The 22579-nt window shown below is 42.1% G+C and overlaps 2 protein-coding genes and 1 long non-coding RNA gene across 6 annotated transcripts; 2 read left to right on the top strand and 1 right to left on the bottom strand.

Annotated features, from left to right (window-relative positions):
* Positions 1-5963, top strand: ccndx (cyclin Dx). Its single transcript, XM_077557764.1, has 4 exons — positions 1-643; positions 2745-2960; positions 4812-5114; positions 5480-5963. Exons 1-4 carry the CDS (start codon positions 383-385, stop codon positions 5615-5617), a joined length of 918 nt encoding a protein of 305 aa, XP_077413890.1. The 5' UTR covers positions 1-382; the 3' UTR covers positions 5618-5963.
* Positions 5964-7986: 2023 nt separating this feature from the next.
* Positions 7987-19718, top strand: nucb1 (nucleobindin 1). Of its 2 annotated transcripts, none has more exons than XM_077557759.1 (12): positions 7987-8080; positions 8647-8770; positions 8828-9068; positions 9212-9315; positions 10254-10439; positions 10514-10604; positions 10678-10736; positions 10913-11005; positions 11914-12003; positions 15283-15453; positions 15529-15637; positions 18282-19718. In XM_077557759.1, the coding sequence occupies exons 1-12, from the start codon at positions 8070-8072 to the stop codon at positions 18371-18373; spliced, it is 1371 nt and encodes a 456-aa protein (XP_077413885.1). In that variant the 5' UTR covers positions 7987-8069; the 3' UTR covers positions 18374-19718. The 2 variants fall into 2 exon arrangements, with proteins under 2 accessions (XP_077413885.1, XP_077413886.1); XM_077557760.1 differs by having other exon boundaries at positions 7996-8080; positions 8650-8770.
* Positions 15324-21648, bottom strand: LOC144043791 (uncharacterized). Of its 3 annotated transcripts, XR_013291163.1 has the most exons (5): positions 21507-21636; positions 17798-17941; positions 17514-17711; positions 17317-17428; positions 15324-17128 (listed from the first exon to the last, which is right to left on the bottom strand). It is a non-coding gene; the product is annotated as an uncharacterized LOC144043791 (long non-coding RNA). The 3 variants fall into 3 exon arrangements; XR_013291162.1 differs by lacking the exon at positions 17798-17941 and having other exon boundaries at positions 21507-21648; XR_013291164.1 differs by lacking the exon at positions 17798-17941 and having other exon boundaries at positions 17514-17687; positions 21507-21642.
* Positions 21649-22579: the final 931 nt, after the last annotated feature.

Raw genomic sequence — 22579 nt, 5'->3', positions numbered from 1 at the left:
TGCCCCCCTTGGACCCTCCCTGGTCCACGGTGGCATTGTAAACAAACACCGTGCTGCTATTGTCATCCATTCCCATTGTCAGAGTGTGGAGATGACCTTTTTCTTCTCCCTTTTCACCGTCGATCCCAAGCTGTCGCCCCGCCACTCCTTCTCTTGTCTGCGCCGCCGGCCGCGCTCCGCCCCGGCCCCCCCTTACCGGCCCCCCGAACTCGCCGGCCCACCTGTTGAAGCAATTGTCTTCTTCACAGTTAATGTCACTTACCATGGGTGCCACCCTCTTTCAGGCTCTCTTTCTTCCTCGTGCGTATAAAAGGAAGACAAGGATTTTCTCCCGCTTCACTCAGACTTTTTAGCCAGCACTTTCCCCCCTCCCCTCACCATCATGCAGTCGGACGATAGAGGTGTGTCGCTGTGGTGCGAAGAAACAGAAGAGGACTACCAAGATCAGGCCGCTAAAGGAGTCACAGGGACGAAGGGTCCCGGGGGTCAGCTGCGAGCCGCCTGGGACCCGTCGGTGTCAGGGAGGCGTGTGATCCAGACGCTGCTTCACGTAGAGGAACGATATGCGCCATTGCCGCTCTACGTTACTCTCATTCAGCAGGAGCCTGAAAGACGGGAAGAGCTGGCCAAGTGGATGCTGGAGGTATGGAGACATCCAATGACGTCATCTAGTATATGCTCAAGTTCCCTCTTGGATATTGTTGCTTGCCAGGCGGAAACCTCGTATTTCCAAATGTGATCAATCTCATGTTTTTTTCTAGTGCTGTCAAACGATTATAATTTTTTAACCAATCATTCCCACAATTTTCCATAATTAATTGTGATTAATCGCGATTAATCACACTTTTCTACTTCTGCTTCTACTTTTTCCTTCAAAGCTTGTAACAGATATTTACTTGAGTAAAATATTGGAATTAATGTAAAATCATCAAATAGAAAGTTAATTTAGACTCAAACACTCATGTTCTTATCGCATTATTTGATCCTTAACTCATTTGCTCCCAAAAACGTATAAATAGGTGCTCTTTTAAATATTTACATGCTCCCAAAGACGTATTTATGCGTTTTTGTTTTTGTTTTAAATTAAATATATATATATATTTAATGCTAGAGCACACAGAAGGCTTTGATGCATCCTCTGGACTGAAGAGAATGTTTGAAGCAATGGACGTTATTACTAAAACGGCCAGCAGGTGGCATCAGAGTATAAGAGATAAACCAGGGCCATGTTGCAAAAAGCTCATTTATATCCACAGTTCTAAACAGATTTGTAAATAATGATTTAACATAGCTATATTCTATTGATAATTGCTGAAAAATGGAAACAGATCCAAATATAACTTTTTTCTTGATGAAAAAAATGATGCTAATCTTTCTTTTGGTAGGTTCCATGTTTTTATAGCAATAGTACACAATATTCTGTGGGCCTGGCAAAATCGGTCAAAATCCAGTAAAACAGCCAGGAGTGAATCGCAGGTCGTCATCAGTTCATTTTACACTTTATTAAGCGTCTCTTCCTTTACATACGGAAGCTGTGATGCATTAGGTCGCTTCAAGACTGAAAGTCTGGATGTTTTTTCGGCAATAACAAGTGAGGTTAAATTAATTTGAGTAAATATGTTTTCCTATCATAAAATCAGATTGCTGTAATGCTTTGGTGCAGATGGAACTGGCACAGATTCATTTCTGACTGTTACACTGCTTAGTCAGCTCATAGTTTTAGTTATTGCATGCATTCATAGCTCTAAGACCTTTGGAAAATCATTTGGGAAGATGATGTAACACAGTCCTTTACTTTTATGAAATATTCAAAGCCTTTTGTGACAACATAATAACTGATTGTTTAGCACATAAAATTAGCAACTGAACATGATTTTGGGGTGATGTGTTGATTTTGGTGCTCAACGGTACTATATGATAGCAATGTAAGGCATGATAACAAATTGAATGAGAGGGCGTTGGGTAACTCAAGAAAAATGATGGGGGGTTTTAATGTCCAGAAAAGCCCTGACAGCAACAAAATGTAAAATGAACAATGAAAGCCGACACTGAAAGCAAATGTCATAGGCAATATGCAATACATAACTTTTTTTTTTTTTATTATAAAATGTGATCATTTTTTAGAATGATAAAAACACAACCAAGAGGGAAAAAAACAAAACAAAATCAAAATTAAATTGGACACCTGAATTAAATCATACAAATTTGCTGGTGGTATTTCCATCAAGCTTTTCTGGCTTAGGGCGGGCCTCATTAGGGAGATTCCCATCCCAACATGTTATTGCAGTGTTACCAATTGTGTCGCTACTCGCTAGTACTGACCAATATCAGACATCTCTGGGGTCCCCTGGGGGTCTTATTTGTGTGTGTGTGTGTGTGTGGGGGGGGGGGGGTATCATTGCTGTATCTAAAGCAGTTATCTGTCATTGATATGATTCAATGGTAGCCCTCTGTCGGTATCCCCTTCAGCTCAGGGCCCCAGGCAATTACTGTACTTGAGTGGGTCTCCTGCCTTGTTTCAGCATCTCTGCTTATATCCCTGCTTCTCACATCAAGTTCACTGTTCTCTCCTCATGTCTATTCTTCTCACCTCATGGAGGAAAGAGAGGAGAAGCAGCAGTAAAACAGGCAAGAATCCAGATGTTAGAGTGTCTCTTTATGTTTCTTCATCTTCCTTCATCCTCCCTCGAGTACCCCTCCTCTCTTTTTACATCGTCTCCTCACTTTGTTGTTTCTCCTCTCAGGTGTGCTGCGATTGCGGCTGCGACGAGGCTGTGTTCCCGCTGTCCGTCTCCCTGATAGACAGATACTTGTCGGTCACGTTGTCCACGCCCGTATCGCCATACTGCCTAGCGGCAGCCTGCATCCTCATTTCCTCCAAGTTGAGCGAGTGTGACAACATCACCTCGGACGCTCTCTGTGCCGCCGCCGAGTACAACTTCCTGCCCACCAACCTGCGGGTGAGGCATTACATTTCTCCGGATGCACTTCACTTTTCCTCTAATTACTCTTTACCTTTACTGCAGGCTTGATAATTTGGCGTTGAGTACCCCTTTAAGCAATATTCAGTATGACAGTTTTTTTCCATAGGTTTGGCACATTTCTTGAAACTGAGATGACATTTTCAAAATACCAGGGCCAAATCCCAAAACCACCTTTGAATTGGTGTCAACTGAATGGCATTCCTCATTGCTCTCATCAAATTGCCAATGTCTTAGTACATGTCTCAATTGCCTCAGTGGATCTGTGCAAATGGTTGTGTACATTTAGCCTACAGTTAGCACAATGTGCTCACATTTAGCACATTTTCCAAATAAATAGATCTTGCTGATCAAACTGGATTAGTTGTTTTTCAGTCTAATGGCTGTCCTCTTCCAAACATGTCAGCAGGATTTCAGTGCGTAAGTCATAATATGCAAAATCATCTGTTCAATTGTCAAACTTAGTCAAGCATATCACAGGGGATCAGTGTAGAGGATGGTTGAGACATTCAGGCCGTTTTTTTCTCCTCGCTGCATTGCAAGGGAAAACATCGGCTGCGACGTGGATGAAAGCCTTTGGCCAAACAGAGAGCAGCGCATGGACGGCAAAGAGAATGAGGACGATGGCCAAGAGTAATTTGACTCTATTTGGAGTGGGACCAAATAGACTCTGTTTTAGAGTAAAATTTACACTTGGAAGAGAGTAAAGTAAAGAATTGAAAAAATAAAAGTCACTCAAGGGTTGAGGAACCTTCAGGTTGGGAGACGGCCGCAGTACCACCTGAGCTACGCCACTTCTACTGTTTGCTTAGCTCCAAGATGTTTTTGGTTTCGGAGTTATAAAGATTCCAGCTGACATGAGCGATATACTAGCACACAGCAGAAGCTCTGTGGCTCAGGGAGTCGATCGGCTAAAGGTCGTGAGTTTGTTGCTCAACCCTTGAGTGACTTATTTATTTATTTTTCACTATTTGATACTCTTCCAGATGTAAATATTAAACTGAGCCTATTTGGTCCCACTCAAATTTACTCGACAGAATTTACTATGTAGTGAAAGTGTTACAGTAGTTGGTTCTTCATGTACGCTGTGCGCTAGATCTAAAAAAAATTAAGTTTTTCATAAATATACAGAATTCGGCTTACATTTTCTTTTGTTGCACTCTAATGTGTAAGTAACTTTGTGTGAATAAAAAGTGTTGCAATTTCCTTGACTGTGAGTGGAGTATGTCAAACTGCAAACTTTGAAAACTGCTCTTGTAAAATTCCCCCTCCCCTCTCTGTTTTATGTATAATTGTATTTTGTTAGCTGCTGTGACAAAACATCTAATCATTTTGACTTGCAGTACTCACACAATGCCAAAGGGGTGATGCATTGTGGGGGGCACTGACTACTTGTATGACATAAAAAAATTATTTTGACACATAGGTAAGCTGTTTTGGGAGAGATATGAGCTTTTGCAGATGATCTATGGTGTTGTGCAAAATCATCGGTCAAGTTATTTTTAGCAAAAGCATTAAGTGAATGCAGCTGAGTCAAAGCAATTGAGAAGGATCTTTGCAGTTGTGACAGTACCATCTCTTGGAACTTGGAGTGAAGCATGTGTGACCAGTTTTGGAATAGATATGTGCTTTTGCTAATGAACTGATAGGTTGTGCACAAATGTAAGTCTGTTTGGCCAAATGAGCTTGCAGTTTTGAAAATGTCATCTCAGTTTCAAGAAATGTGCCAAACCTATGGAGAAAAACTGAATATAAAATTAAATATGTGTCAGGAACAGCGCAAATGGACCCCAACACCTAATCCTCTGAACCCCCCCTAAAAAAAAACAGGAAATGGAGCGCATGATCCTGGCCACCCTGCGCTGGGACACGGCGGCCGTGACGCCTCAGGACTTTCTGCCACACTTCCTGGCCTCGCTTAAAGAGAGGGGCGAGGAGGACAGCGCCACCTTGAGGAGACACAGTGACACTCTGGCAGCCATGTGCGCATGTGACTCGCGCTTCCTGGGGGCGCCGCCCTCCCTGGTGGCCGCCGCCTCGCTCAACTGCGCTTTACGGGGCCTAGGCGACAGAGGGCACTCTCAGCTCTACCTGCTAGGCTTGACGCTGGCCGAGCTGTGCCAGACTGACCTGGTGAGTGCCATCTAGGCCTGTGACTGACTCACAGGTCTTTAGTGTGATTGATGAACCTTTGGACGGATGGATAGATAGATAGATAGATAGATAGATAGACAGACAGACATACTATAGCAACACATTTCCTTGGCACCAATATGCTTCAGGCGCCAAAGCAGTACTTTTACTGTATATTAGACAGGCAAGAGCACAAAAACAGTGAATGGGTGTTTTTATGCAAAGAATATAGGCTAGGTCCCCCCACCAAGAAAAAGCTGAGATTGATATATAATTATTTTTTGGATCCCCAAGATAAAGTTCCCGAACCCCAGTTTGAGTTATAATCGCTGTTCTAATGGACTTCTTGTGTTTGGGAATGTCAGGTGGTGCTGCAATACTACAGCGAGATGATCGAGCGCGCCCTCCGACAGCGTCTCAGCAGCGGGCCGGTGGACAAAGGAGATGAGCTGGAGGACGAAAGAGCCAGCACGCCCACCGACATGAGAGAAATCGATTTTTAGAGCCCTGTCGTCAGCCAAATTGCAAGTGCAGACCAATCAAATGTTGACGTCATCAGTCAAACTGATATAAATTATGACCTCCGCATAACATATTTTTATATACTGAAAGGATGAAGTACTGTACAGTAATTGTGCTCTTAATTTATTTTCCATTATTTATTTTCCTGTCATTTTTTTATCGTGTTACTTGTGCCATATTTTATCTATTTCTATTAATTTTATTGTAGGCTCATTATGTATGTATGTTCTTTATACCTTATACCTTTTATTTATTTATCTTGTGCAATTCATTACCTTTAATGTTAATTTATTCAATATGCCATACTTATAAGTTATTTTTAATGAATGTACTGAATGAGCTAATTAAATCAAGAAATATACTTTTGGAAACAAATAAAGCCATTTGAACAAACTCATTTGCATACACGTCTTAATGTAAGGCAACAAGTTTAAGCGTTACTGGCAGGTGGGTAGATACTTCATTGACCTTGTAGAAAATTTTGGCATTCGTAATCGCAAATCTTTCAAATGGATAGAGCATTACAATGGACTGCTTTTTATATAGCGCTTTATCTGCACCATCTGGTGTCCATAGTGCTTTACAATGCCTCACATTCACCCATTTACACACACACACATTCACACACCAGTGGTCGGCTGCTGCCAGGTCCAAGGGAGCAGATCGGGGTTCAGTGTCTTGCTCAAGAATACTTTGACATGGTCACCAGGGGTGAGGATCAAACCCACAACCTCACGAAAGAGAGATAACCACTCTACCACTGAGCCATGCCATATATGTGTGAAAGGCAAAGTAAATTTGCAGAAAACAACTTGTGCTAATACAGTGGAACCTCGGAGTTTGAACGTCTCGGAACTCGTACAATTCAGACTTCAACCAAAAATGTAAAAAAATGCCTTGGAGTTTGAACTAATTTTCGGAGTTCGAATACCCAAGCAAAGCAAGCTAAGCCGAACATACCTTGAAAACGGGTAGCCGAGTGAAGCCGAGCTAAGGCAAGCTAAACCGAGCAATGCCGAATGCTCACGTTGCGGTAGTTGAGACGTTGCACTGCTCATTTCCAATCAGATTGTCAATGCTCCCGGAGGTGCTCCATACTCGCGAGTGCATTTAGATTTTTCCACGACAATTTTCTTCGTTATGGGCCCAAAGAAAGACAACAGTGCCACTGGCAGCAAAGAAAACATACAGTGCTACGAACCACAGTGGAATTAGGAAGGAGATTATCGCGCCGTTGTAACTACCGTGACTACTTCTGTAAATACTGGCACGAGGACCCCCCTTAGCTGTTCAAAAACGTGCCTGACGTTAAACAACGCACGCAAGGACCGCTTAGTAATCTAACAATATGCCCAATGTAAAATACACAAACTCAGCACTGAACTAAAGCTAGCATTAACATAGCATTTATCATCCACTGATGCCATCACACCACAACAAAAAAGGTAAGGTATTTTTTATTGTTCAAATACTGTACATGGTGTAAATGTAAAAAACATAAATAGAAATTAAAATAGGAATTTTCTGTTTTGGGAGCTTGGGAACAGATTAATTGCATTTACAGTACATTATTTCCTATGGAGAAATTATTTTTCGGAGGTTGAACAATTCGGACTTTAAACACTTCGCAGGAACGAATTATGTTCAAACGCCGAGGTATCACTGTATATAGTCATCTGCTTTCCCCACCCCCCTTTTTTTTTTTAAACCGAGAGCTACTTCTTGGGCATTGATTAATGCGATGTACTACCAGTTTTATATACATCTCTAAAATTACAAATTTGTTCAAATTACCTTTATATGTAATTATTAATCATTAATTATATTGGGGTGAAGACACTGATCATGTTAATGATTTCTCGCAATAATTAGAAAACGAATATTCTATGCAACACTTTCCATAAATCTCTGCAGTATTTATATTTTCAAATGGTCACTTCCTGAACATTCATGGAAAATCGCAATGTCCCATCACTGGAGAGCTATTTTAAAAACAAGCCTGCGGGTTATGTGGTCCTTGAGGGCTACCTGATGCCCGCGGGCAACATATGGCCCCTGGTTTATAGTGTCAAAATAGTGTATATTTGCCACAAAAAATCCTACTACGTACAGCGCCTTGCAAAAGTATTCATACCCCTTGAGTCTTTCAACATTTTTGCACGGTACGATATGAGATCCACTTCATTTTACTTTGCGATTTTGTGCTACTTTGTGTTTTAACTTTCACAGAAAATTTCAATTAAATATATTTATGTTTGTGATCGTATCGTGCCAAAATGTTGGGGTGGGGGGGTGAATACTTTTGCAAGGCACTGTATATCCGTGGGTCATTGAATGCACCATACAATCTCGGCAGCATCTTTATGACGTCACTGCATCCGCCACCAACCGGACGAGTAATTTCCTTTCTGGAGCTCGGCCAACAGGCTAAAAATGCCCCTGCGGTAAGTGTATTACGTCGTTTTAATTTTAATATACTATAATATTATATAGATTTTGTGATGTAAAGTCTGAAGTATCGGCATACATACAAGAGACAGACAGAGCTCCGTATGTACCTGCTTCTCGTTTGTATTGTTTCACTACTGTTCAGCTAGCTAGCTGGCTAGCTCGTCGCTTCAATTCCACAAAACATTAAAATATAGTTGCAGTATTAGTTTTCTTCATCATGGATAGAGCACACATAAAGACACTACTTATGCTTTGTAATTTGATCTACGCTGTTTTTGCCGGAGGCACGAGCTCTCCTAAAACTAATCAACGGCGTTGCGCCTATAACTCCAAATGGGAACCCCGATATTATACGACGTGTTTCGTTAATAAGTCCCCTCTTTAAACAAATGTTGAATAGTTTAATTTGATTTGTTATTATCCTCGACCCTATTTTGCATATTTCCGTGAATGCGTTTGTGTGCATGTACACTATCAGTCAATAGTGTGAAGTTACATAGTTTCTCATTCAAATGTATAAAAATGAGATTTAATTGAAATTCTTTCACTATGATTGAAGCAGAAGGATGAAGTTGGAAGGTGTCTCGGTTCTGCTGCTTCTTGCCGTCTCTGCGTTGTCAGTGCCCATTGACCGCAAAGAGGTCCACCAGGAAGTCAAAGATGGAGAACAAGAGGAGAACATGGTATGGACTTTCCCCCATCTATCATTTGACCTTCATTTGACATGCTTTGTTCACCAGGACACGGGTCTGTACTACGATCGATACCTCCGAGAGGTGATTGAGGTCCTGGAGACGGACCCTCACTTCCGGGAAAAACTGCAGACGGCCAACACGGAGGACATCAAGAACGGTCGCCTGAGCAAAGAGCTAGACCTGGTCAGTCACAACGTCAGGACGCGTCTGGATGAGCTGAAGCGGCAGGAGGTGTCGCGGCTCAGGATGCTGCTCAAAGCCAAGCTAGATAGCACCAACACGCAGAGTGAGTCCAACCATGCCACAGGAACTGCGAAAATAGTCACATTACATTAAAAAAAATATATTAGATACCTTGTAAGGAAAGTATCTATCTTTCTCTATATGTTGGAGTGCCTGAGTCACTGAAGTTGAATGACTGCTTTTCAGGTCTGCAGATGGACCATACCGCGCTGCTCAAGCAGTTTGAACATCTGGACCCGCACAACCAGAATGCCTTTGAGGCCAAAGACCTGGAGCTGCTCATTTCCACGGTGAGAGTCATGTCTCCTATGTTTGTAGTCCCACAGAGTCTGTCAAGGCATGTATAGTGGAACCCTTGCACTAAGCCTGACAGCAAATAGTGAATTTGAGCAATGTCTTGCCCATAGTAATAGTTTAAGCCATACATATACCACAGAGTATAATCTCACAACACACTTTAGTAGTATGTCACACATTTAAAAACATCTTCAAACATCGCTGTACCCTTACAAATAACAGCTAAGCTTGCGCAGGTGTTAAATTGATGTGCCAACACTAACCCAAAACCACTACATTAATGCAGTGATCGGAGATAGGTTTTGAGATGTTCTGTTGAGCTATTGTTGATGATTCCACTGGTTTAGCTCTGGTTTGGCAAAACGTTTGACCTATAGCAGCTGTAGCAGACATAGGCGCAACCGTTTTATCTATCCACTCTAGCTGACTGTCCATCACAAATCTAACACTGCCACTAGATTTAGATTTAGTTAGATTTGCGATTGGATGAGCAAGTCAGGACCTGGGAGAGTTAGTGCATAGATTTAAAGGAGCGTGTAACTAGTTTGAAGAATTTTTTCCCCCCTTGTGTTAGCAGCCTAGAGTACCTATTCGCTGTCTCAAAGAGATGCTACAAAAACAAGGAATGTATAAATATAAAAGTAGACATAATTTTATAAATAATAATTTCCAGATTTTTTTGCCATGTACAAATATTTATATTGGTAATAGGTGAGTTTTCCATGAATATTGTAGAATATGTTACAAAACAAACTCTGCGACGAGGTGAATTCGCACATGCCACACTGTAAATATGCTTACTACTCATTTTAGGCCTTTCAACAAGTGCTCCTAATGGCCTCCACTGCAGGTTAATATTTCTAATTGTGTTTATTTATATTGCGCAAGATGGCAGTTATGATTTTCTACTTTGTTCATATCTGTACACTAGGCTACCAAAGACCTGGAAAACTATGATGCTGAGCGACACGAGGAGTTCAAGCGTTACGAGATGCTGAAGGAGCACGAGAGGCGCGAGTACCTGAAGGGTCTGGACCAGGAGAAGCGGGAGAAGGAGGAACAGCGCATGCAGGAGCTCAAGGACAAACATCGACAACACCCCAAAGTCAATGCTCCAGTAGGTGTCTTCTGTCACTTGTTTGTTACTTTTCAAACAGGAAGTACTTCATCTCTGTTCTTCCTGTTGCTCAGGGCAGCGTGGCTCAGCTGAGGGAAGTCTGGGAGGAGACAGACAGACTGGACCCCAAAGAGTTCAATCCCAAGACCTTCTTCAAGCTTCATGGTAACTGACACCTCCCATCTGCATCTCCCCATCTCTGACTCCACCACCTCATTTTTGCTCTTGACTTTATTAGACACCAACGAGGACGGTGTTCTGGACGAGCAGGAGCTGGAGGCGCTTTTCACCAAAGAGGTACTCCAGTCCGTGCCTTTTGCACGGAACCCAGCAAAGTCAGATATTGCTAAAACTTCATAACTCTGTCCCGACGTTACGGAATATCCTCACACACTGGATTTGTACTAGGCAGAAAAAACTGCTTAGCAAATTTTTCTGAAACTGTTTTTAAGCAAAGCAACGTGTTCTCACAGCTGGAGAAAGTGTACGACCCCAAGAACGAGGAAGACGACATGATGGAGATGGAGGAGGAGCGGCTGAGGATGAGGGAGCATATCATGAAGAACGTAAGTCTTGTCTCCCGTCATGTGGGAAGGATATCGATTCATAGGGGTAGGCGATATATATCGTCATCGATATTACCATCAAAGTTTCTTTCATGGTGTGTGATTTTACATTGAGTAACGCTCCATTGATAGGCTTCAAAGTAATCTTTGCATACTCCACATCAAACTTTGCTGGTCTCTCATTATGGAGAAACTGGATTATTGTCAGACATATTCACAAAATATTTTTAAACAAATGTTCTCATACTGATAGCTGTAGTCGTTGGCAATGGTAGACCACTACTTACTGTAGCTCAAAATGTAATCATATCTGTTCATATGGAGTAATAGGTGACATTTAAGTGATGTAAATATTCACAAAGATAAATGAACCACCCTATTGGACATAATTTGAATTTCTTTGCTGTTAAATATTGTCGTAGAATATCGTTGTGCGTTATTTTGCAGAAGAGATAGGAAGCAATTTGTAAAAATAAACAAAAGATGTTCAGAAATACTGTCTACCCATTATTGTTCTGTGAAGCATCTGCGGATTTACAATATTTTTTGTAGGAAATCATCAAATTATCGGGATTATTATGGAGAGGAAATAGCCTCGCACAGCACAGAAAAAGTATCCACTGGTGCTTGTGGTGTCAGCAAGCAAAAATTCTGGAAAAAGAAAACGGTCCACCGTACAGGGTTAGAAATTGAGACACAATTTATTGACTTACACCAACAACGTGTTTCGCCTAGGGCTTCATCAGGCTGTTATAAATTGTCTCAATTTTTAACTGTGTTCGGTGGACCGCTTCCTTTTTCCAGATTATTATTTTTTATGTATATTTTTTCCTTCCCTTATCGCCCACTCTTACTATCAAATGTTGACATTTCATTCTTTCATCCTTCTGCTGTTGTTTTTCCTCAAGGTTGACACTAACAAAGATCGACTGGTGAGTCTGGATGAGTTCCTCAAGTCCACCGAGAAGAAGGAGTTCAACACCCCCAAAGAATGGGAGGTAAGTGCAGCAGCAAGTGTGAGCTCAGCAAGCCCGACTTCACGCAAGGACTCTGATTTCATTGCATTATCGCATGCAACTATGGGTGGGCGAAATGACGATATTAGATCGTTAGAAGAAATGCAAGGCTCACGATCTGTCATTTCTGTGGAATTGTCTGATCGCGCGACGTAGATCATTTCAGCACAATTTGAACGTCAGCTCATTTTCTGCCACTGACTGAAAGAGACAGCCATACAGCCTGCTCCCTCTTCGACAGCCAATCAGTGTGGCAAAGTACCGCACACACCTAGCCCCCCCCGCGCACGTTTTCCACAAACAAGCATGAGCCGTGGCGCATGATGACAGAGGAGCGAGATTGTTCCGAAATTCATCGTCCATAATGTTGTTTCGGCTTCACGACAAAGAGCAGCCGAAAATCATATGAAAGTGTGCAAGGCGAGGATGAGGACAAGTTACGGCAACACTACGAACATCCATCACCTGAAACGGCACCGTCCTGCACAGTGCAATGAGAGCCAAGCTAATAATTAGCAGCGACAAAAGCTGCTACCTGCGCCTCCAAACAACAGACCGTCACAGAAGCGCATAACAAACTCACGCCGTATGACATCGGATCTGCGTTACGAGCTGCCATGTCGTAAGTTGTTTTTTCCCCAAACACCGCCATTCCTCGCATGTATGCAAATTGTAGAGAAATAGTGGCACAAAATGTGCAGTTTTTTTGTTTTGTTTTTACAAGCGACCCGTAGCATTTGTGAAATGATCAGGCCAAGCGGCGAGCTAACACCGTAATGGCAATTTGCAAAAGTTGCCCGTCCATGCCAGAACACAACACGCAAACGTGCGTAGCTCAGCCCAAAAAAAGTCTGTGTTGCATTCAAGGCCCGTTCAGTTCAGACCATTGGAAACAACATAACCTGCGATGCACTCACAAAGCTTGTTAACCTGTTACAATATTGACCTTTATTTATAAAAAGTGCTTTTTACTTTGCTACTTTCAGCAGTTTGTTTTAACTTTGTGTTTACAGTACATGCTCCTCTCTACTCTCTCCTTTGACTTTATGCCAGCCAAGTTGTGTGCACTTTAAGGACATTCGCTGTTTTGAATACAGCACACTACTTGAAAACAGAGAACTCTGACTTTTGTTATTGTTTTTCTGCTTTATATTTAATATTTTTCTTTACAAAAGGTATTTATTAATACACTGTTCATTTTCACTAACTAATAAGGCTGCGTTCACACTGCAGCTCAATTACTTTTTCTTTTTCTCACAAGTATCTATTTTTTTCATGCAGTGTGAAGGGTACAATTCAGATTTTTTTCACACCCGACCTGGGTCTCTTTCGTATGAGAATATAAATCGGTTATGTATGCGATGCGTCTGCACTGTGAACGCTCATCCGCACGCATCCGATTCGTACGTCATCAGAAGCCTGATATGCACGCTGCGCAGGCAGGAGTGAGTGCTTGGAAGAGAGACTATTGATACATCTGTGAATATACAAAGCTGTTTTGAGTAACAGTGTTAACTTTTTATTTGTCTTTAATTTAATCACACTTGAAACATAAAGCATAACGTTGACATTTGTCGTGACAGTAGAAATTCAGCCCGGCAGACAATTCATCACACACATCAATGGCGCGACATCATCTTCAATGAAATGAAGATATCAAAGAGTCTCCCCTCATTTCCCCAAAAATATTTCTACCTCTTCCAACCTCGCTACTCTGGTGGTATGAGATGGAAAAAAAGAGTTTGACGGGTTTCTGCTCTGATTGTAAACACTGACGCTCAAGGAAGCCAATGACAGCAGCCAAACATGAGCGAGCGTGAAAACAGTCCAGCAATCGGAAGCGGGCGTTCGTACAGCTTAATTTGCATAATCTATGCAGGCCAGACACATGAATCCATTTCCTAACCCGTCCGCGAAAAGAGTCCACCAGCCCAGTAACGCGCGTTGGCACAGCTAAATTTGCATATGGCACTGATAAAGGTCGCTTGCCTCGGCGGCTTGGCTGGCGGTAAAACGTTGCGAGTCTGGTTAATTCTGTGAACACTACAACAAGACGTTGGTTTGGGGGTACGTCACTCGACGTGTGGGTTTTTTGCGCATGCGAGTCGCATCACGTGCGCGTTGCGTTCACAGCTGCAGTGTGAACGTAGCCTAAGTGTAGCCTTACTAGCCTAGTATTTATTAAATACTACTGTAATTTAATATCTATTACATATTATTTAAAATAAATCATGATAAAATCAAAATTGTGATTTTTTTTATCGTGATATTCAAGATTTGCAAGATTGCCCACCCCTACATGCAACCTTTCATCACCAAGCCACTGAAATAGACTTACCCAATCGTGTAGCAAAGGTATATGAATTTACTCAAACAAAAATACCCTTCCACCCCCACGGAGACAATGTAGCAAGCATTATTATCAGAAAATAATGATGGCTAATCTATGCTAACACTGCAGCTCTGTTCTCCTTTTGGCTTCGACATGATAGTCTGAGAAACATAAGGTTAGGAGTGGTTATGTTAGTTGTGACTGTGATGTCATAATTCACTGAAATGGGCTCTTTGCACAAATCCACTACTTCCGGAACTTAATACCACTCTTTCAATCAGAAGGGCTCACTCACTGCCAAATTTTTGGAAATAGATGTATCAGTAAAAATGTACAGTGGTACTGCAACTGTGACCTGACTTAGTGGCGTTTTGAGATATGAGCTGTTGCTGGACCAATTTATTTTATTTTTTTTCCCCTTTTGTGTTGCACACTAAAATTGCTGCAGTTAGTAAGCTTCACAACAAGCAGCAGTTGGGCAATAAATGAAGAAAATTACACTTTTTGTTCTATTTAACCAAACCACATTTACTTTCTTAGAATCGTACACTAGCTTTTTATGCTAGCACATAATGCAAAATGCCATAGGCAGGCTAATAAAGTAGCATCAGTGTTACGGTTTACAACTGTAAAACAACTTATATTTGAACACAAGTAATAGCAACACATGCAGACAGAGCACACAACAATAGTATATTATATATATATATATATATAGTATATTGGCATATATTCTTTATCCTCTGTAAAAAAAGGACTACCCAGTAATAATATTTCCTCTTCAGTGTGTCTGTATGTATTCTACTGCCCCCTTGTTGCCAAGGCACACACACCAGATTGAGCAGCACAATGCCCTTTGAATTATCAAGCTGCAACAGCCGTTTAAATTCTTTACGTTCTATACGTTGCATTGTCCCTAATGTCTCCAGACTTTGGACGCCAAGCCGGCATACACCGAGGAGGAGCTGCAGCGTTTTGAGGCAGAGATCCGTGACAAGGAAGAGGAGCTGAAGAGGAGGGCGGACACGCTACGGCAGGAGCAGGAGCTGCTGAAGGAGAGAGGAAAAGCCCTGGAGGCCCAGAGGAGGGAGTACCAGCAGGTACCTTCGCTGCAATGACATTCTCCGAGCTTGCGTGAAATCATCACAAGCGTGACTAGAATGTGGTCGTTCCAGGCCGTGCTGGAGATGTCGCAGAGGCAGAAGCAACCAGCAGCTGACGGACAGCCGCCGGCTGGGCCTCAAGCAGAGCTTCAGTTCCAGCCCCCACAACATGAAGATAAAGGTGAGTACGCGACACTAGAATGGTGAAGGCGTCAAACCACGAAGAAGTCATACTTCTAGTTTTAAAAAAAAAAACAATACAGGTAGTCCTCTAGTTACTAACATCCGAGTTATGAACATTCGCAGATACGAACAGAGGCTGACTGATGTCCATAAAAGCTGCATTTTGCGTGCAAGTTAATAATTAAGTGCGTACCACATCATACATTATGGTACAGTATTGTAATGTAGTGCCCCTCTCTGCCACAACTCCGCCGAGCAGCACCGTCCCATTTGCGCATTTCAACTACCTCTCTATCCGGCAATGAACGACACACACACTCTTCATGCACTCGATATTGGCGCCACACTGAGTACATTTCAGAGGTTCTCCTGGAGGATAGTCATGAAAAGCAGCCCTCAGTTGTTTTCTTTATCGCCATAGTAGAAAAACATACAATATTTTTTCAGCTTCGAAATCAATTGAATCTGACTCGGCGTCGCCATCGTGACTCGTCATACGCACCAATCACAATTCATGTGCACTTCAGGGACAGTCGGAAAACATAGTTTCCTGAGACCGTTACACCCAATATGTAATGCAATCCTCTTCCGCCTCACCTGAACTCAACGCAGTAACTCCTCCACCATCTATGTACAGTAAGCATATCTATTTTGTTTTTATTGCATTGTACTGTGTAAAAAATGTAATGTACTGTGTGGAAAAGTGGTTCAGATAATGGATGGTGGATGGATGATGTAATTTAATGTATGTTTTTTAAATTTAATTTATGTACCGTATAGAATAATGTCACAACACCAAAATTTTGACTTCTTCACTGCTTAAAATACCTCAATACCGGTACCTCGAAAAAAATCTAAAACATCAGCAAAAGCAGCAAAATTACAACTGACAAAAGAACTTAAAATTATTTTTATCCATAAATCCATTTGCTACAGCTTATCCGGGGTCGGGTTGCGGTGGGTAGCAGCTTTAGGAGAGAAGCCCAGACTCCCCTCTCCCCAGCCACTTCGACCAGCTCTTTCGACGGGATCCTAAGGCGTTCCCAGGCCAGCTGGGAGACATAGCTCTAACTTCCCTTGTTATGAAGTCTTTTGAAAAACTGATAAAGACAGATCTTTTTGCAAAGATTGAACATCTACTTGACCCCTTACAATTTGCCTATTAATTGTATTCAATCGATTAACAATTTCAATCTAGATTTTAACACTGTAGGCTGGATTCTTGATTTTTTTAACTGCCAGAACGCAGAGAGTGAAGGTGAATGGATGCATGTCGGTGGAGCTGTCATCTTCCACTGGATCTCCACAGTGCTGTGTCCTTTCCCGTCTCCTCTATATTCTTTATACTGACAATTGTCGCAGTGGGCATGAGAACAGATTCATGTTGAAATTTGCAGATGATTCTGTAATAGTCAGTCTCCTTAAGGACAATGAGGATTCCCATGGCCCTGTGGTAGAAGATTTTGTGGATTGGTGTGATAAGGCCTTCCTGCAATTAAATACAGTACAAAAAACTAAGGAAATGTGCATTGATTTCAGAAAGAAACTCCAGAAAGCAAACCATTATTTAAGGCCAGACAGTAGACACTGTTGAGAGCTATAAATATCTTTGGACAATAAGTTCAATTTGACTTGCCACTCAGACAATCTTCAAAAAAAGGGCCAGCAACGACTGACCTGTCTGAGGAAACTTTCCAAGTTCCACATCGATAAGTCCTTAATGATTTGATTTTATAAATCATACATTGAATCTGTGTTGACTTTCTCTCTTCTCTGCTGGTTTGGCAACCTTAACACCATATCAAAAAAATGGACTGAGCAAAAATAATTAATAAAAGCAGCAAAATATTGGGAGTTCATCAAAGCTCACTTACAGATTTCTTCAGCAGGCATGTATCGGGAAACGCCAATGCCGTTCTTTCGGATGACTCCCATCCTTTATATCTTGAGTTTGAGATGTTGCCTTCTGGATCTCGGTTTAAATTTCAGAGGATTAAAAGCAACAGGTACGAGCATTCCTTTGTCCCTTCAGCCATCGCTCTCTTGAACTGCGGTCGGGAGAGGAGTTGTACCTGATTGATTGACAGTTTTTATTGAATTGCTTGATTTGTCATGAGTATGCTGTTTATGCAGAAATTGCTGTTTGCACTGATTGTACCTTCCCCGTCATGTATGAGCGTTGCTTCGGTCGTGTTGATTCTTGTGCCAGTATACACTGTATTTTCTTAAACGTTCTATGCTCCTTCTTTACGTTTTGTTTATCCTAAAATGTTGTTCACTGCTTGCTGCAACAATAATTGCCCTACAGGGACACAAATAAATTTGAACTTGAACTTGGTAAAAAAAAAAAAAATGCCGAAATCCAATTGTTGTTGGTGTTGTGTGAAATGTCCAAGCACTTTGCAAGAGCTCAGTTTTTTTTCCCAAAGCTGAGAAAATGACCGAGTCCACTTCAAGCAAACTTTGACATGCTGTGTGAAAACACAAAGGCTTTTTTTTGCCTTTACAGATGTTATAGGTTTTACAATAGCGAAACCAAATACTATTTCTATTCATGTTATTTACTATTAAGAAAAGTGTTTCAGCGTTTTGTTGTAACGTCCCACTCAAGTTGTTGAGTAAGTCTCCTTTTGTTTCGGCAGGAAAAGTTGCTGTTGTGGAAAACGTTGAAGATGCCCAAGTGCGGAGTAACCTGCCTGCCGAACCGCCACAGAACCTTCCTGCACACACTTGAGCAACACAAACACACACACTACCTTGATGTGCACTGCTATACATTAGGGGTTGTACAAACTAGTCGACTTGACTACTCCACAGTGGCGTTTAGAGTGCGTCGTCGTCTAGTCGCTAATGACGTGTTTTTGGCTTGAGGAGGCGGCAGAGTCGCTCGCTGCAACAGCTGAGTGTGTTGTATGTGATTTAACATATGCAGAATGTCCCAAAAGTCACCATACTTTTTTTTTTCTATTTCCATTTACAGTAGGTAGTCGTTTTTGTAAGCCAGTTATTCCCTTTCCCCGTAGCTCGATAATGACATTGGAGCATTTCAGTGCCAGTTTGAGACTCATTATGGCCGTCACACTACTTCACCGCAAACGGAAGGTCTTCTGTTTGAAGATTCCAGATAGACTTTTCCTCTACAAGTTCGTCTTGTAGCAGGCCTTGCGCTGCATGGTGTAAGAACTGATCATGTTTGAGAAACTTGACAGCCTCTCCCTCGTTACATCGCGGCTCACTTGTTTCGGGTTAAGTGCATCTTAGATTTTTTTTTAAATTGTACATTACAGTACGGTAAAATTGCTCAACTGTAAATTTTCAGTTTATTAAACATTAGTAAATTGAATATACAGTTAGAACAAATTTAAATACTGTATTAATGGTGATGAAATGTAGGTATTTGAAATAAAACAATCACTTTTTTACTAGTAAACCCCTGCGATAAAAAAAAAGGGCTTCCTATACGTGTTGGAGCATTGTAACGAGTCACAGCCATAAAGCGTCTCAAACTGGTGCTTGAACTGCAATCGGGGACGGAAAAACTTCTTGCCAGGCGGCAATTTGACAATGCTGCTCATTGCAACTGCAAAAGCTAAGCTGCCAAATGCTGGTGGCTTCACGTCTTTCTGACTGAAACATCAAACCAAATATACAAAAAGGAAGTCTGTAGTAACTTTTCGGACACCTTGCATTTCTGAATGTGCTGCTTTGATAAGTTGGAAAGAGCAAGCAAACGCTGCAGGCTCGAGTGGGATTTTGAATGCAGTTATTTGCAAATGCCCACAATGCAGAACCCGCAGCTGTGGTAAACCCAGAACAAGGACAGGTTTCCCCTTTTGGCCAAGCTGTGCAACCGTTATATGATTGTCCCAGCAGCAGCTGGCAAGCACACCAAACAAGATTTCTGCTGACCATGTCCATGTTCCGACCTTGCTCTTAGTGCAAATAGGTTATTGCAAAGTATTCGCTCCTCCTAAATCGTACTGTACTGAGAAAACATTGACGTCATTAGCGACTAGTCTTTCGTGACTTTGCAGCTTTCATCACGTTAATGTTGACTTAATTAAAGGGGCATGATTTAAGTTTTGAGTTTTTGCAGATTTGTCGACCCCTCTGGCAAAAAGCGGAATGGAAGCGAGCCATGTGCACGCGCCCAGTGCGCCGAGACGTACGTTAGTCGGTATGCGGTAGTTTTATTTTGCATTGCTCATCATAAATAGACCCTACCTCGTTTTCGTGACGAGGTCTTATTTTTTTTTAGCAAGAAGAAAGCAAGCTGTGGGTCCCGTTTCACCCTCTTAGGTCTTTCCACCTGTTGAACGCTGCTCCAATATTGATCCGCGTCTTCCCGCGACGCTTGTCCGATTCCAATTTTGCCGTTTTGTCACACTAGACCGTGGTCGGGGGACGCAGGGGAGATTTTTCTCTCCAGGGTCGAAGTCGCCTCCTAGGAATACTCCCGTTGCACGTCGCCAAAGTTTTGGCCCGATGGTCGAACAAAAGGTGCCACTTGGAGACGGAGGGTCACACTCCAGTCTAATTATTGTTTTGACACACTTTTATATCCCCCGTCGCATACACTTGTCTTTTTCCACGCTCGCGTTCACACACTTCCACCTTCCCTCCTCCCCCAGTCACACACAAGCAATCTTTACGCTCGCAACACAAGACTTCTCTCTTCTTTGTCTTGCGTGGAGTCTCTGTAGATGTTTGGGAGGTATCGGGTGCGGGCCTCTTCAAATCCATCTTGAATTAGCTGTCCGTGAACAATCGCGAACGCTGCTGCGGAGCGAGATAGCATGCACGCGCCTGACGTCACGCTCAGACAGAAACCAAACCCTTATTATTATTTGACTCTACAGGAAAATAGGGGCTACATGTACAGCCGTTGTGCCACAATAGTGCGTCCTGTCCAATATACCATTTTAAAAAGGTGTGGGTTAAAAATATGGTTATTTTAACACTCAAACTTGAATCATGCCCCTTTAAAAAAAAAAAAAAAAAAAGTTGTGCAACCCCTACAACATGAAGAATTGCATTGAAACTATTGTAAGTGTTCTTTTGCTGTGGTGAGATTAAAGATGTTCTGTTTTATTCTGGGTTGCTGTAATTTTAAATAAATTCTTAATTTATGTCCAAAAATGCGCTGAATTGATTTATCGAAACATTTTTTAAAGCACAATTGAGGTTTGAAATTGATCCGTTGGAAATATTTGCGACAATTGCACCGTACAGATTATTATTTGTAAATAACTGCGTCACGTCATGGAGCCCCCCAACCCAAAAATTCAGTGACCATCCTGTCAAATCCCCCTGAGAAACTTTTGCTGAGATGCTTCACTGGGGACATTCCTTGTGTCTGCTGACCCCCACGCCCCTAACCTCACTTTGCCTCGCCTCACCCTCCTGATGTCCACTGTGCATGCAGCTGCCTCCTGTCAGGCAAATAACGATGTCACAGGGATCTCAGAAGTGGGTGTCCATGGAAATTGTTAAAAATAAATGAATAAATTTGCTAAGCAATGATGTGGGGTGTCTTACAGCATTCAACTATTATCAGCACATTTACATTAATTGTTTTCCTTAATCGCTCAAGTTTACTTAACTTTACTTTAATAGAACACTTATGCATAAATGTTACTGAGCAGATGAATTTTATATTAACACGTTCATAATATCTTCCATGAGCCGCCACCTTCTCGTGGTGGACAGATTTGTGTGTCCCATTGATCCTCTAAGCCAAATAGTCTGTGGCGTTATGCCCCTGGCAAGGTCACCCATGGCAAACTGGTCCTAGGTGAAGGACCAGACAAAACCACAGCTCGAAAAGCCTCATGATGAATATAATTAAAGATACCGTTTTTCCTTACCCGGACGCGGGTCATCGGGGTCCCCCTCTAGAACTACACAAGCTAGCTCTAAGGGACGTGGAATATCACCTCTCTGGTAGTGAAGGAGCTGAGCTGGTGTGTGAGGTTTGGAAGCTCCGACGAACACTCATCTATGGTCACGAGCTGTAGGTCATGACCCAAGAATGAGCAGGTGAAAAGAATTTCCTCCGTAGGGTGCCCTTAGCGCAGAGGTGGGCAATCTCGGTCCTCGAGGGCCGGAGTCCTGCAGGTTTTGGAGGTTTCTCACTTCCAACACAAGCTGATTCCAATCAACAGGATCATTATCAGGCTTGTGCAGAGCTTGCTGATGAGCTGATCATATATCAGCTGTGTTGGAGAAGGGCAACACGCAAAACCTGCAGGACTGCGGCCCTCGATGCCCACCTCTGCCTTAGCGTCATTCGGGAATGGTGCCACTGAAGTGAACGTGTTGAAGTAAAAGAGAGGCCAGCGTTGGCTTGTGACGTCATTTTCCAGGTGATGGGAGATGCAGGGAGAGTGACAGGAAGTGGTCAGGTGCACAGAGACGTCAAACTCATGGGTGGAAAGTGTTGAGCTTGGGCTTCACAGTAAGAGGGCACACTAGTTGTAGATGTTACACATTTATTTTAGGTTATGGAACAATGAAAATTATACTTTCAATTCATAAAGTGCTTGCATGTAAATGTAAAATGTGCTAAAATAAAAACAAGTAAAAGTTTATTCTTCATTCTTGACTGAGGTGTGCTGAATGTGGCCTTGATTTGACTGTATTTTGTTCTATGTTCACATTAAATGATAAGAAACAGAATTGTTAAATACACAGATGCAGGTGTGTCGCATATTGACAGATTTCTAAAGTTGGACAGTAATAAACTGGTAGTTTTGCTGAAAGCTTGATTTTTAAGTAACCAGCTGACTTAAATAAATGAATCAAATAATTCAAACGGCTCACTCAAAGTGGATGCAGAGTGAGGACATTTAAGTAATGAATTTCAAAGCTCCGCGCATTAATATATCTTTTCTAACGCGGATTTGCAGCCATAAAACACTCTTATTGTGACATCTTCCCC

Source organism: Vanacampus margaritifer, chromosome 2, assembly GCF_051991255.1.
Source record: "Vanacampus margaritifer isolate UIUO_Vmar chromosome 2, RoL_Vmar_1.0, whole genome shotgun sequence".
Classification (NCBI taxonomy): domain Eukaryota; kingdom Metazoa; phylum Chordata; class Actinopteri; order Syngnathiformes; family Syngnathidae; genus Vanacampus; species Vanacampus margaritifer.
This window is presented reverse-complemented; position numbering and strand designations above follow the sequence as displayed.